This window comes from Emydura macquarii, unplaced genomic scaffold (genome assembly GCF_026122565.2).
Source record: "Emydura macquarii macquarii isolate MOO-44397 ecotype Brisbane River unplaced genomic scaffold, CSIRO-AGI_Emac_v2 contig_2768, whole genome shotgun sequence".
Classification (NCBI taxonomy): Eukaryota; Metazoa; Chordata; order Testudines; family Chelidae; genus Emydura; species Emydura macquarii.
Window position 1 is genome coordinate 3,960,696 of NW_027132905.1, and position 13,533 is coordinate 3,974,228.

The 13,533-nt window shown below is 44.6% G+C and overlaps 1 protein-coding gene across 1 annotated transcript; it reads left to right on the forward strand.

Moving 5' to 3' along the window:
- The first annotated feature begins 754 nt into the window (after positions 1 to 754).
- RBM22 (RNA binding motif protein 22) lies at positions 755 to 12,678 on the forward strand. Its single transcript, XM_067566693.1, has 11 exons — positions 755 to 895; positions 1,524 to 1,577; positions 2,676 to 2,705; positions 4,650 to 4,782; positions 5,612 to 5,712; positions 5,817 to 5,989; positions 7,849 to 8,049; positions 8,214 to 8,378; positions 8,844 to 8,932; positions 10,489 to 10,620; positions 11,356 to 12,678. The coding sequence occupies exons 1-11, from the start codon at positions 842 to 844 to the stop codon at positions 11,484 to 11,486; spliced, it is 1,263 nt and encodes a 420-aa protein (XP_067422794.1). The 5' UTR covers positions 755 to 841; the 3' UTR covers positions 11,487 to 12,678.
- The last annotated feature ends 855 nt before the right edge of the window (positions 12,679 to 13,533 follow it).

The following is a 13,533-nucleotide window of genomic DNA, read 5'->3' on the forward strand; positions in this document are numbered from 1 at the left end:
GCACAATGCCTCCTGACTCCTTTAAAGTCCTTTACCTATCTGCTTCTGCAAAAGGCTTTGATGGGTCCCTCTGTCGTTTGAACGTCACAGCCACAAGTACTGTAAAGCAGCAGGAAGTTCTGGTGATGCTTTCTAAAATTCAGAGGACTCTATTTGTAGCTTATTATGCCACCTGGATTCCATGCAGGACTATAAGTGCTGCGAACACTGTGGTACCTGGAAAATTTGACTCTGTTAACCCTGCATGTGGGTGCATAAGAGATGTTGGTTCTCGGCACCAGTGCATCCAGCCCAAGGATGAAGGCTTTCACCACTCGTGGAACGTTTATGGGGTGACTGACTATGGGCCACAAAGGGGGGGTAATTTAATTGATGGAGGGTTATTTTTAACAACCCCCCCCGGAACATTTCCTCCACAGCCCCCATGGGGGATCCTTCACCGCCGAGGGCATTTCCCCTCCCCCAGAGACACCCCCCATGGGGGAATCCCCTCTAGTGGTCCCCCGGACCGGTCCATCCCGTCTCTGGGGTTGCTGAGGGGGGAGGCACCGGCCCACCAACCCCCCCCCCTCGCCTGTCCCCCTCCCGCGAGACGAATGAAAGGGCCGCGCACGCGCACTGGCGGCGGCGGCCCTCCCTCTCTATGGCTACTAGCGCTGGCTAGAGGGGACGCCGCCGGTAGCGCGCGTGCCCGCCCTCCAAGGGTCATGGCCGGGGTCATCAGGGCCCGGCTTCCCTTCGCGCTGCACGCTGGGATGTTGGCGGAGCGGCGCGCGCTGGCCTCCTTCTTTCCTTCCGGGCCTTCCGCCGCCGCCTCCTCCGTCTCCGCGCTGCTTCTAAGATGGCGACGTCGCTGGGCTCCAACACCTACAACCGGCAGAACTGGGAGGACGCGGTGAGTCAGGCCCGGGCCGCTGGGGCCTAGGGGCCTGTCCGCGGTGGGGGGGAGGGGTTCCCCGCCCGCCGGTTTTAGCCTCCCTATCCCGCCCGGCCCAGGGAGCCTGGAGGTGCTCGCCCGCCCCCGGGGCTGAGGGGCCGGGCCGGGGGGCGCTGGGGGCAGGCGGTGAGCTGGGTGTGGGCAGCTGAGGCCGGCGCTCAGGCGGAGGGGTGGGGGTGCTCGGCCAGGGGCTCTCTCCGCGGGGGTGTGCAGCGCCTGGCACCACGGGCGGGCTCGTGCTCCCTCTTCGGGGCCGCTAGCGGAGTCCGCGGCTCCCCCACCGCCTGCCGGTGTCTGGTCCGGACGCCTGACGAGGTGGGACCCTAATGTGCGTTTGGGTGTTTTTAAAACAAAAACAACGGGCCAGCTGGGAGCTCTTCCCCGGTGTGCAGCTGGTCGGGACGTGTCCGGGTCGGGGCCTTTGTCCCCCACCTGGGGTAGTCAGCGCTTTAAATTAGTGCGTCTAGCCCAGTGCCTCTGAGCTGAGAGACGCAGACTGCAGACATGGGGGTGCTGATTGGAGATGTAATGTGAAGTGAGCGCTGAGATTTATCCTGATTATTTTTTTTTCCCCTCCTTGATGCAGGACTTCCCCATCCTATGTCAGACGTGCCTTGGAGAAAACCCCTATATCCGAATGGTATGTGACTGGTTCAAGTCCTAGTCCTTTAACATATGTCTGGTGAGACTAACTACTGAACCTCTGGTTCAGGGGGCTAAAAATGAGCTCAGACAAATGAGGCAAGTGGGAGATGCCAGAATGCATGCAGGCTTCTGTGTGCTGCTCTTTGGCTGCAGAACGTGCACTTATAAGAGGGCTAGATTTCGGGATTGGCTGAGGTTGTCTTTCCAGGCCATGAGGAACCTGGTCAAAACAAATCAAGCAATTAAAAACTTGAGCTGCAATCAGGACCACTTGTCTAATAGTTAAAGCACAGGAGACGGGGTAAACATGGGTTCTGTCACAACTTTGATACTACCTTCATGACTTAAAGAAATGTGAGGTACTGAAAGGTTAAATAACTTGCCCAATCTTTAAAATGTGCTTTGAAAAGTGCTTTGATATCATCTGCTGGAGGTTGCTTGAATGTCCTTTAAATCCTTGTTCTTTTACCCAGTACACTGACATCGTCAGTGGAAGTCTGTGTACCTCTCACTGTTCCATTTTGTTTTACCTTTTTCAGACACCCAAGTACAATCATGTAGTGTAGTCTCATTCTAAATATCCCCCTTTCTCCACTCTCCTCTCCCTAAGTACATTTTAGTTTTTATGAAATTCTGATGAGCTATAATTTTAAATGCAAATATGACCTATGTTTCAAAGATGGATAGAGGATTTATTTTTGTGTGTTACAGATCTCTGGATGTTTTGTCATTGTTTAGAAAACAGATATTAAAAAGCCCAAGCTGAAGCTGAGGGGTTTCTTTGAAAGATTTAAAGGTATTCTATTGAATATTCTGCCATCATCAAAAATGGAAGGGTTTGGAAGTGATTTCCTTCCACTGACCTTCCAAAGACTCTCCAGATTCAGTGGAAGCCATAGGAGCAGATGTCTCCAAGTGCAACCAGGACAGAGAGAAAACATACAGAAGCTGTGGTGGTACAGCATGTGGATAGTTGGGTGGAAGAGATGAAAGCATTAGAGTATTTTCTAAGAAAGGCATGTAATGTGGGAGATCATAACATTGACTAGTATCTTGTGGTTCTTTTAGTAACTTTCATTTGATTTTATTCCAGACCAAAGAGAAATATGGAAAAGAATGCAAGGTATGTTTGTCCTTTTTGGAAGAGTTGATTTCTGGACTAGCTCATTATTTCCAGCATTATGTCTTAATTCGGAATGGAAACGATCAGCTAACAATCCAAGAGATAGCTTCAAACAATTGCTTATTCATATTAACACGTTAAGGGTTGGATTTTGCAAATTCTTGAGCATGTGAATGCTGTGATGCCTACAAAAACTTGGCAACAGTAAAGCTGCAGGTGTGTCACTACTTATCATGCTGATCAATATTGTCACATTGTTTCCTTGTACTCTCCCATCTCTCTCTATCCATCTGTAGTCTCTTGTCTTATACTTAGATTGCAAGCTCCTTGGGGCAGGAACAGTCTTATTTTTTTTCTGTTTCTCTGCAGTACATAGCACAATGGGGTCCTGGGCTGTGACTAGGCCCCAGAGGAGTTACAGTAATACAAATAATTAACTCTACTCAATGATTATCCATAAAAGTCAGTGTGGCCTCTCATGTGAGTGAAGTTACTGATGATTGTACATCTTATCAGGATTGGACCCTTAATTATTAAATCTGAGAAGTGTTTAGGTTTATTTCCTTTATTTCACTTGAGACTGGTTATTCACTTTAAAAAAAAATCAGTTTGGGATTGTTCAGATTCACTTCTGTTTCTAGTCATTTTCATTCAGTCTCTTGCAAGAGCACAGTACTGTAAGGTTTAGGTTTCAAACCCTGCAAGAGAATAATTACACCCAAACAAAAATGTGTTTTAATTAAATGTAAAATACATATCATGAAAACAGTTCAGATGATGATTGATTTTTTATAAAACCAACTTCTGTTTGTACAAAACTTTAAATTTGGGCTTTAATTTTACCTTAGTGTTCTTTTTATAATGTATATTGGCGGTACCTAATAACTCAGTTATTTTAAACTCCTTCCCTCTCGCCCAAGGAGAACGTGTTGTTGCTCTTTAACCTCGTCCCTCATAGTGGATTCACAGAATCCATAGGTGGGCACCAAAAGATGTAGTGTTTGTACTCCTGGGGGGAAGGTTACTGAGTCAACTTTTACAGAAAGAGCAAAGGGGAAAAAAGAAAAGTCATCTTAAAGAGGTTTGAACTTAAAGCTGGTTCTTAGTTTGGATTCATCAGTTGCTGTTGCTCAAAAAAAAATTGTAACAGTGGGGGTCAGTGCTGGACTGGATTTCTGTTGAACTTATTTAATCAAAATAACATTTTCATGTTAAAAATTCATTTCTTCTTCACTTTTCCCTTGGGAAATGAGTGGTAGATGGAGTTTGGTTTTCCTCTGGATCTTAGTAACTCCCCTGCCAGCAAGTGGTTGATGCTGAGTATCTCTGAGACAAGCAAGTCTTTGCCTTTCAAAAAGGAGAAAGCAGGAATCTTTAGTGATATGCCTTGTATTGACTCCAGTGGAGGAGTTAAAATACATTGTTTCAATTTTCCTCCCTACCACCATCTCCTTTGTGTTAAAAAACCAGTGACGTACTGAGAGCCAGTTCCCCTTCCCTGAGTCCAGTATACAATGGAAGTAGAAATGTCCTCTCTACAGAGAGTGTATGTGTTACTTCACAGTAAGGCCATTCTTTTCTGGACCTAAATACCTGTGGCCAGATGGACTGGGCCTCCTGCTATCCAAGCAAGTATATAATTTGCAAACATATCCTGCAGATTAGCTGTATTGGTCCTGTAGTGACGTCTCCTTGAACAAAGTAGTTCTTTGCCTTGTGCTTTGAGCAAAGTTGCTTGAGTATTCAAATCATTGCAAGAAAGTCCAGCCAAAACTTTTTTCTATCAAAATGGGGCAACCAAGAAAAGTTAAGTTAGTAATGTTAGGTAGATGATTGAAGTGGAGGAAGCCTCTAGTAGTAGTTGAGTTTCCCTAAGAATTTGAATGTTAGTGTCATTTTTGGCTGCGGTTAGCGTGGTACAAGTCACTGCTCTCTTTGTCTCAGATTTGTGCCAGACCCTTCACAGTGTTTCGCTGGTGCCCAGGTGTTCGAATGCGCTTTAAGAAGACAGAAGTGTGTCAGACATGTAGCAAGCTGAAGAATGTGTGTCAGACCTGCCTGCTTGACCTGGAATATGGTGCGTAGCTGGGGTCAATTTACCAAAAACTGGAAGTACAGATTGAGATTAACTCTGCTTGTCTTCTGTCTCTGCATAGTTTTAATACATCTCTAAATAAATATGTATCTCCATGGCTGTGTGCACTTAGGGCAGGAAGATACATATTTATTTAGAGATGTTTGTATGAGAGAGATGTTGAACAAACCTGACTAGGACCTCTTCTAGGATATACCAGAAGGTACATCTATGTGTCAAATAGTGCTCCTGTCTGTGCATAAACTTTCCAGCTCATTAAAGACTAAATCATGTCTAATAATTCTATCCATTCTAAAATAAGATCGTCCCATACACACTAGTGCTATGATGCAATTGACCTGTGCTCATACTAATGAGTTGCTATGAATTTTCAAGTGAGTTTGGACTCTTAGAGTAAGGTCCAGTTGGAATCAATGTAGAGAGGATTAGAATCTTGATATTGCACACTTTTGTTGCTGGCAAGAATTAAAATAGTTCCATTAGTGGTGCTAGATAGTAGGATGCATTATATTTGTGATTAAGTGAATCCCACTATTCAAATATGTTTCAGTAGAATATGCAGAGGCTTTTAAAAAACTACAATGAAACTAGACAAACTTCCAGTCTTATTCAGTTCGCCTTTCTTGGCAGGTGAAGTAATATTATCCAAAAGATATTTATTAATTGCAGTGTAAAACAACAAATCAGTACAGATTTGACTGCTCTTCAAGACACCTTTCTTTGAGTACACTATCTTAATGTATGCTATAATAACCACTTTTGGTCTTTCTGCTTTCAATTAATATTAATTTTGTTTTTCATTTAAATTTAGGTTTACCTATTCAGGTTCGAGATGCAGGACTCTCTTTTAAGGATGACATGCCTAAATCTGATGTCAATAAAGAGTATTACACCCAGAACATGGAGAGAGAAGTAAGGAAATGCATTTGTAACAGAGTCTGTTGGTGACTTATTTCACTTGTGCATCAGTTTCCTTTCACAAGCAATGAAATATGTATTCTTTATCTACTGCTTAGATTTCAAATTCTGATGGCACAAGACCAGTTGGTGCTCTAGGAAAAGCTACTTCTACCAGTGACATGTTGCTTAAACTGGCTCGGACCACCCCTTATTATAAACGCAATCGACCTCACATCTGTTCCTTTTGGGTGAAAGGAGAATGCAAGAGAGGGGAAGAGTGTCCCTACAGGTACAGTTTTATTTAAAAAGCTACCATGTTGACAATGGTCAGGTACAGCACCTCTGTTTGCAACGTAGGGAATTCTCCAGTAAAATGGAAGTAATGCAGTGTCTTGATAAGCATTTTTTGCAGGAAAAATTACATAAGAATAGCCATACGGTGTCAGACCAGAGGTCCATTTAGTCCAATAGCCTGTCTTCCGATAGTAGCCAATGCCAGATGCTTCACAGGGAATGAACAGAATAGGGCAATTATCAAGTGATCCATCCCTTGTCATCCATTCCCAGCTTCTGGCAGTTAGAGACTTAGACACCCAGAGCATGTGGTTGCATCCCTGATCATCTTTGCTAATAACCATTGATGGACCTATCCTCCATGAACTCATCTAATTGTTTTTTTTTAAGCCTTTACAACATCCCCTGGCAATGAGTTCCACAGGTTGACTGTGCATTGTGTGAAAATAGTGCTTTCTTTTGTTTGTTTTAAACCTGCTGTCTGTTAATGTCATTGAATGACCTCTGGTTCTTGTGTTGTGTGGAGGGGGTAAATAACACTTCCTTATTCACTTTCTCCATGCTGTTCATGATTTTGTAGACCTCTGTCATATCCCCTTTTAATCATCTCTTTTTTTCCACGATGAAAAGTCCCATTCTTTTTAATCTCTTCTCACATGGAAGCTGTTCCATTCCCTCAATCATTTTTGTTGCCCTTCTCTGTACCTTTTCCAATTCTAATGTATATTTGAGATGGGGCAACCAGAATTATGTGCAGTTTTCAAAGGTGTGGGCGTACCAGTTTATATATATATATAGTAGCATTATGTTTTCTGTCTTATCTGCCCTTTCCTAATAGTTCCTAACATTCTGTTAGCTTTTTTGGCTGCTGCTGAACATATAGCAGTTGTTTTCAGAGAACTATCCACGACTCAAAGATCTTTCAGTGGTAACAGCTAATTTAGACCCCCATCATTTTGTATATATAGTTGGGATTATGTTTTCCATGTCCATTACTTTGCATTTATCAACATTGAATATCATCTGCCATTTTGTTGCACGATTGCCCAGTTTTGTGACTCTTCGCAATCTATTTTGGACTTAACTCTCTTGAGTAACTTTGTAACATCTGGAAATTTTGCCACCTCTCTGTTTACCCCTTTTTTCAGATCATCTATTAATATGTTGAACAGCACCGGTCCCAGTACAGATCCCTGGGAGACACCACTATTTATCTCTCTCCATTCTGAAAACTGATAATTTATTCCTACCCTTTATTTTCTGTCTTTTAACCAGTTATTCATCCATGAGAGGACCTTCCCTCTTATCCCAGGGTGGCTTACTTTGCTTAAGAGCCTTTGGTGAGGTGCCTTGTCAAAGGCTTCCTGAAATTGAATGTTAACTTGACGTATATCACCAGTGAATGAATCCCTTTGCAGTAAGATCTTTATCGATCATACTGCATATATTCAGCAGTGAGCTGAAACATCAATCACCATAATGAGTGCAGCTTTTCTCTTACATTGTTCGTTGCCTTTCTTTGCGACATCAGTCCATGCAATAGACTATACTGTCCCATAGTCAGTGACCTGAACATATCTTGTTTGAAACCTGGCTCTTGCAAATTCATGGAACCATGGTTGAGCTGTCTGAGTTGCTATTTAAAAGCTCTAGGTGGTATATGCTATAATAAATTAATAAGTAATTTGAGTTCTTAGGGTTCTTTAATTATGTTTAATTTTGGTGTGGTTATTTGAATAATTTTAGCTGTTGAGTCATCAGACAGCCTTTCAAAAAGTGGCTGTTGCAGTCATATTAGTCTGGTGCATTTGTAATAATTCAGTCTTACGAAATGCTTTGTTTACCATACTTTAGACACGAGAAACCTACAGACCCAGATGATCCTCTGGCTGATCAGAACATCAAAGATCGTTACTATGGTATTAATGACCCTGTAGCTGATAAGCTTCTGAAACGGGCTTCAACCATGCCTCGTCTGGACCCACCTGATGACAAGACCATTACCACATTATACGTAGGAGGCCTGGGAGACACCATCACTGAGACCGATCTGAGGTACATAGGTATATTTATATTTGCATTTGCTTTTCAACTTGATGTCTTCCTAAGGTATTCCTACAAGAGTGTGTTTCTAACAAAGCTGTGAGCATGTGAGACCTTTATTGTGTATTTTATGAAGAAGAGGAGCAGAATCCCATTTTGCTGTCTTTGCCTTGCAGAAATCATTTCTACCAGTTTGGGGAGATCCGGACGATAACCGTGGTACAGCGGCAACAGTGTGCATTCATCCAGTTTGCCACACGGCAAGCTGCAGAAGTGGCTGCTGAGAAATCCTTTAACAAGCTCATCGTCAATGGACGCAGACTCAATGTCAAGTGGGGGAGGTGAGCACGTGGGAGAGGAAGAGGGGAAGCATTTATTTCTTTGGAGATTTTTCCCTGGATAGTGTTTTTGGAAAATCTGCTCTTAACTGATCACTTCAGGTAATGTACTGTCCTTATTCAACTCAAAAGCAGCCTTAGTGTCTTAGAGCAGGAACCAAGTGTCTAAAAGACCAACACGTTCACTGGGTTGCCTGTCTTTTGGTGGGGAGTGATGTGTTGGAGGGTAATTGGCATTGGGTCTCTTTGAGAAATTCTGTTTTGGGGTATGCTGCTGTCTGAAAAACCAGCATTACCTCCTTTTGTGCCAGTTTACAAAGTCCCTGCTGCTAACATTCCGTAAATTCTTGATCGTTGGCCTGAAGCAGTGGGTCTGGGATTGGTGACATTGTGAAATTCTCTCTGCTGAGGGTCTGCCCACTCTGCCACTTCCCTCTTCCGTTTTAATGCTTTTTCCTTGGGTTTCAGGTCTCAAGCAGCAAGAGGTAAAGAGAAGGAGAAAGAAGGTACTACAGAGTCCGGTATAAAGCTGGAGCCAGTCCCAGGACTACCTGGAGGTAAGGGAAATGGTTCCATACCAGTGATTGTCCTCTCAAACACAGAATGGCATCTGACTTGCTGTCATGAGGCAAAACAGAGTTACACTTCTAGGTTTGCTCTCTCTGTCGTTGGGAGCTGGGAACAGCAGCACATTCCATTCCCAGAGCAGCTAGTGAACCTGTGTTCATATAAGAGCTGGCTGGAGAGTCTTGCATTTATGGGCAGTAAAGGGATCTTTGTCTAGAAGGAAGTTGCAGGTGACTCAATGCTTTTTTTACAGTGTGATTTAAAAGTTACAGTAGTTAGAATAAAGGCACTGGAATCATCGAGACCTCCTGTGGCATAAGATCTGGTTGTGTGTTGATGATTCAGTGTCATCTGTCGGGGCAGGCGGTCCCAGTTGTTTAGGGTTGGATTCAGGTGACTGTTGTGGAAGGGTCAGAGCCTGTGGAAGGGATCACAACTGTTACGCTAGAGATTCACTGACATCCTGCATCCGTGTTAGATACACACTAGTAACAAAGTTCCGAATTGCAGCACTCCACTTAGGGTAGGGGTTTCCAACCTTGGGGTCACAACCCCATTTGGGGTCGTAATGTTAAAAAAGGAGTTGCAAAGACGCTCGACAGCTTCCGGCTGGGCACACTGGACAGCGTGGGGTGGGGCTGCGGCCTGTGCACCCTCCCCACTGCAGTGAGTCCTGGATGCATCGCAACACCCAGCACTGCCTGGCTCGGGGTGGTGGCCCTGGAATGGGTGGAGGCACTTCTGGGGGCTGGGGCAGGAGGGAGGCACAGTGTGGGGGTGAGGAGGAGAGATGGGGGATGTCACAGTGCTCGGTGTGATGGGGCTGCCTGGGGCAGGAGAGCGGGGAGCAGGGGTGTCACAGTGCTGGGTGTGGGGCTGCTGGGGCAGGAGAGTGGGGAGGAGGTGTGGTCACAATGTTGTGGATGGGGCCTAAGTGAGATGAATGAAGACAATTGTTGCGAAGCGGTGCAGCACAAGAAAACTTGCAGCCGAGGGGTAAAGGGATAAGGTGGCTTTAAGTATCCTCCGGTGTGTGGGCTGATCTGGGAGCCAGAGCCACCCATGGCAAAACAGACAGCACCAGAGAACAGCCTACATTACAGCAGTCTGTTGCTGGATACCTATACGTAGCAGCAGTGCCCAGAGTCTCTGCAATGTGCCCCCTTCCCACACTTTTAAGTCTCAGTTTAGCAACCGTGAAATCTAGGGTTGTTTAACAGTATGACCGCACAGTAAATATGGTCCACAGTGAAAGCAGAAGTAAAATGTCAGATACATGGATTTAATAGCTGTTTTAGGCTTTGTATTCAATGTTGTATTTTTTATTTTAAAAAACGTTAAAATGATTTTAAATGAAAAATATAAATACCATAAGCATTGCAATGCCATGCCGTGTCTGCTGGGGTCGCTAAAAATTGTCAGTGTTTAAATGGGGTCATGCTGAGTAAAAGGTTGGGAACCCCTGGTTTAGGGTGAGGGGTGGGTCCTTGTCTACAGTTTGCCTGATCTCTGTCACCAGTAACCAAGGTATGTGTGGGTCTTGCAGCTCTTCCCCCTCCTCCAGCTGCCGAGGAAGAGGCTTCTGCGAACTACTTCAACCTACCTCCCAGTGGCCCTCCAGCTGTGGTTAACATTGCCCTGCCCCCACCTCCTGGCATTGCTCCACCCCCACCTCCAGGTAATTCCTTTCCCTCCCCTCTGTGGGGAGAGGCAGAACTATGTTCTTTACCAAAGAGGCCTGGAATCAGGTCCTACTTGTCAGATTACCTACTACTCTATTGTCGTTTGGTGTGGTGCCTGTTCAGTGTGCTCTGGGTTTATGGAAGAGCTTGGGCTGTAGAACTGGCCCCTTGTTAAACAGAACTGCTGGTGCTGTAATATGGTCTGTGCAAAATTCTACAGTGCCCGGGAGAATCCCGTAAATTGTGCTGAGGCCCGTCTTGCTTAGCTGATAGCAGTGTAAACCCCATGGTGTCCCTGACTTTTAAGAGGGACTCCAAACAGAACGTTAGTGTCAATATTTGACTCTTTGCACATTCAAAATGTGAAAGCCTTACCCCTGTGGATGGGTTGGGTTTGTCCAGCCGCATTGGATGGTCTCATTATCCAGATACTTCTGCTATGCTCAGTAGTGAAATTCAGAACATTTAGAAGTTCATAATATAATGGGGGGCAGGGGAGAGATACTCGCAGAATTGGAATCTGCGCTCTGTCACTGAATAGCAACGTCTTCAGCTGCCCATCACGCTGGCAGAAAGGTTAAAAGGAAGTCAATCGGGAGATGGGGGGACACCCTTTCTGTGGGCTCAGGTATGTTTTGCTTATCTGTGTAGGTGGCTTAAATAACAAATAGGCAACAGTTAGACTTCATCAGGATGCCTGGTAATCTGACACTTGTATTCTGTGCCTTCAGGTTTTGGGCCACACATGTTCCACACCATGGGGCCTCCGCCTCCCTTCATGAGAGCCCCAGGCCCCATCCACTACCCTTCTCAAGATCCACAGAGGATGGGCGCCCACGCTGGAAAGCACAACACTCCCTAGCACCCCACTGACCTGTTCACTGTTTGAGTAGATGCCATTTTTTTGTTACCACGGTAGCATAATACGTTCAGCTGTGGGCGAGCTGGAGCTCAAGCGTGGCTTCCTGCTTGCACGCACAGGGCACTAGCTAATCTGATCATTAACATAACCTGAATCGTTCATTTATTGTTATGGATGGGGGAGGAGGGAGGAACATGCAGAGAGAGACGTGATTTAGAGGGTCCATGAATGAATTGTACTGGAATTACAATCGTATCAGTGTATTCAATTTTGCACATTTTGAAATAAATTTGTCTCCTGGGAAAAAAACACACTTCTTTAGCCAGTTTGATATCCTCAGCAATTTACATCCTGGAGTGTATTGGGGTCTCTTGTACAGACTTAACTGGAGATTTTGCTACTAATATTCATTCCAGTGTTAAATAACTAATGATTCATCATTGAAAAAAGATACCAGTTCCTTTGGCACTAAGCCAGAACTCTTCAAGATAACATCAAGGGGAAAGGAAACTAGCATCAGGCACACAACTTCCAGGGATTTCTCCTTCTACTTACTGTAACCTTTTTTTTCCCCTCCCTTTTCTGGTTGCTTTTCTTCTGATCATGAGAAACTGTGGAGAATCCTAAGCACCTATAGGCAGTCAATTACCTGCTAGATAATTAAAACAATCCCTTACTGCCAGTTCCGGCAATGATCCAGACAGACACTCAAGCAGCCATCTATTTCAGATAGTTCAGGCTGTGACCTTCCTGCCCCTCACTTTGGGGAATGAAGATTGTTACTGAAACTGCAGGGAGCAAAGCAGCAGTAATACTGCAAGCTCATCCAGTCTGAACTATGGCTTTTGTGGCCTTTGTGTAAAATCGCACTTCAGCTGTGAAATGGACCAAACCATTTTTCATTTGATGGATTGTGTGATTCTTTTTTTTAAAAAGCTCTGTGTTCAATATTCATCCTGGAGCATCTGTTCTCTGCATAAAGTATGTAATTTAATACAGTGCATAGGAGTCCAGGTGGGAGATATTAAGATATAAGAGTCTGTTGCTTTGATGTAACTGATCTGTAGATATGTTTTGGTAAACAGAAACATGTGATGAGACCTGTTCTAAAGCCTTATTTACTTGTTTAAAAAAAAAAAAAAAAAAATTAAAAGGGGCAGGTTTTCCAAAGGTTTGGAGCCTGCTTCCAGAGGCAAAATTTGTCTGAGTATTGTCTGAACCCTCTATCTGAGTGGACTATGACCGTTAGAGTACAGCCCCAGTTCTGCTTCATTGCACTCATCTTTGGAATGGGGGGACAGGCCCCTGCGTAGCTGGAATGTGACCTTGACACTGAAGGCACTGTGTAGGATCTTGCATAGGAGAGTACCCAACTCTAGGGGGCGCACATGGTTAGTGCACTGGCCTTTCATGTCTGGAGACGTGGGTTTAAACTTGGCATAGGTTACTGGCAAATGAGTGTCGCTGGTCTCAGGTTTAGCCCTCGGTCAGTAATAATTCACAATATCAAAATACAGCACAACTTGGTACTGTTCAGCAGGGTCCCAGAATAGCATATTGGGGTAACGCTGGATGATCCATGGACAGATCTTTGCGGGAGAAGCTGGCGCAGCTGCTTGTTCTGGGCTTGACTCTAGCCACTCAATGCCTTATTCTGCAAGCACTGTCATTTGACAAGTATTGAACTGAGACAAGTCTTAAAATAGAGCTGGTTTATTTTTTCCAAGCAGATTTCTGAATGTAAACATGGCCTCCAGCTCACAGGCACAGGGGAGGGAGATGGGCTCAGAGCTGGACAATACTTCAGAGGCACAAGCCTTTAAACACACAGACTGGCTCTTCTACTTGTTCAGTTTGCCCGGAGGAATGATCGTTCCAGTTCCATTGCAGGGGTGAGTTCCTCAGTTGATAATTAACTGAGGTGCTTTTCCTCTGTGTGGTCTTCTTAGCAGTGTTAGAAACACAGTGGTTGTAATGTTACGTTATTTACAAATAACGGCAGCCTTTTAAAATCACACGCTTACCAGGCTGGATGCAAAACCTACTT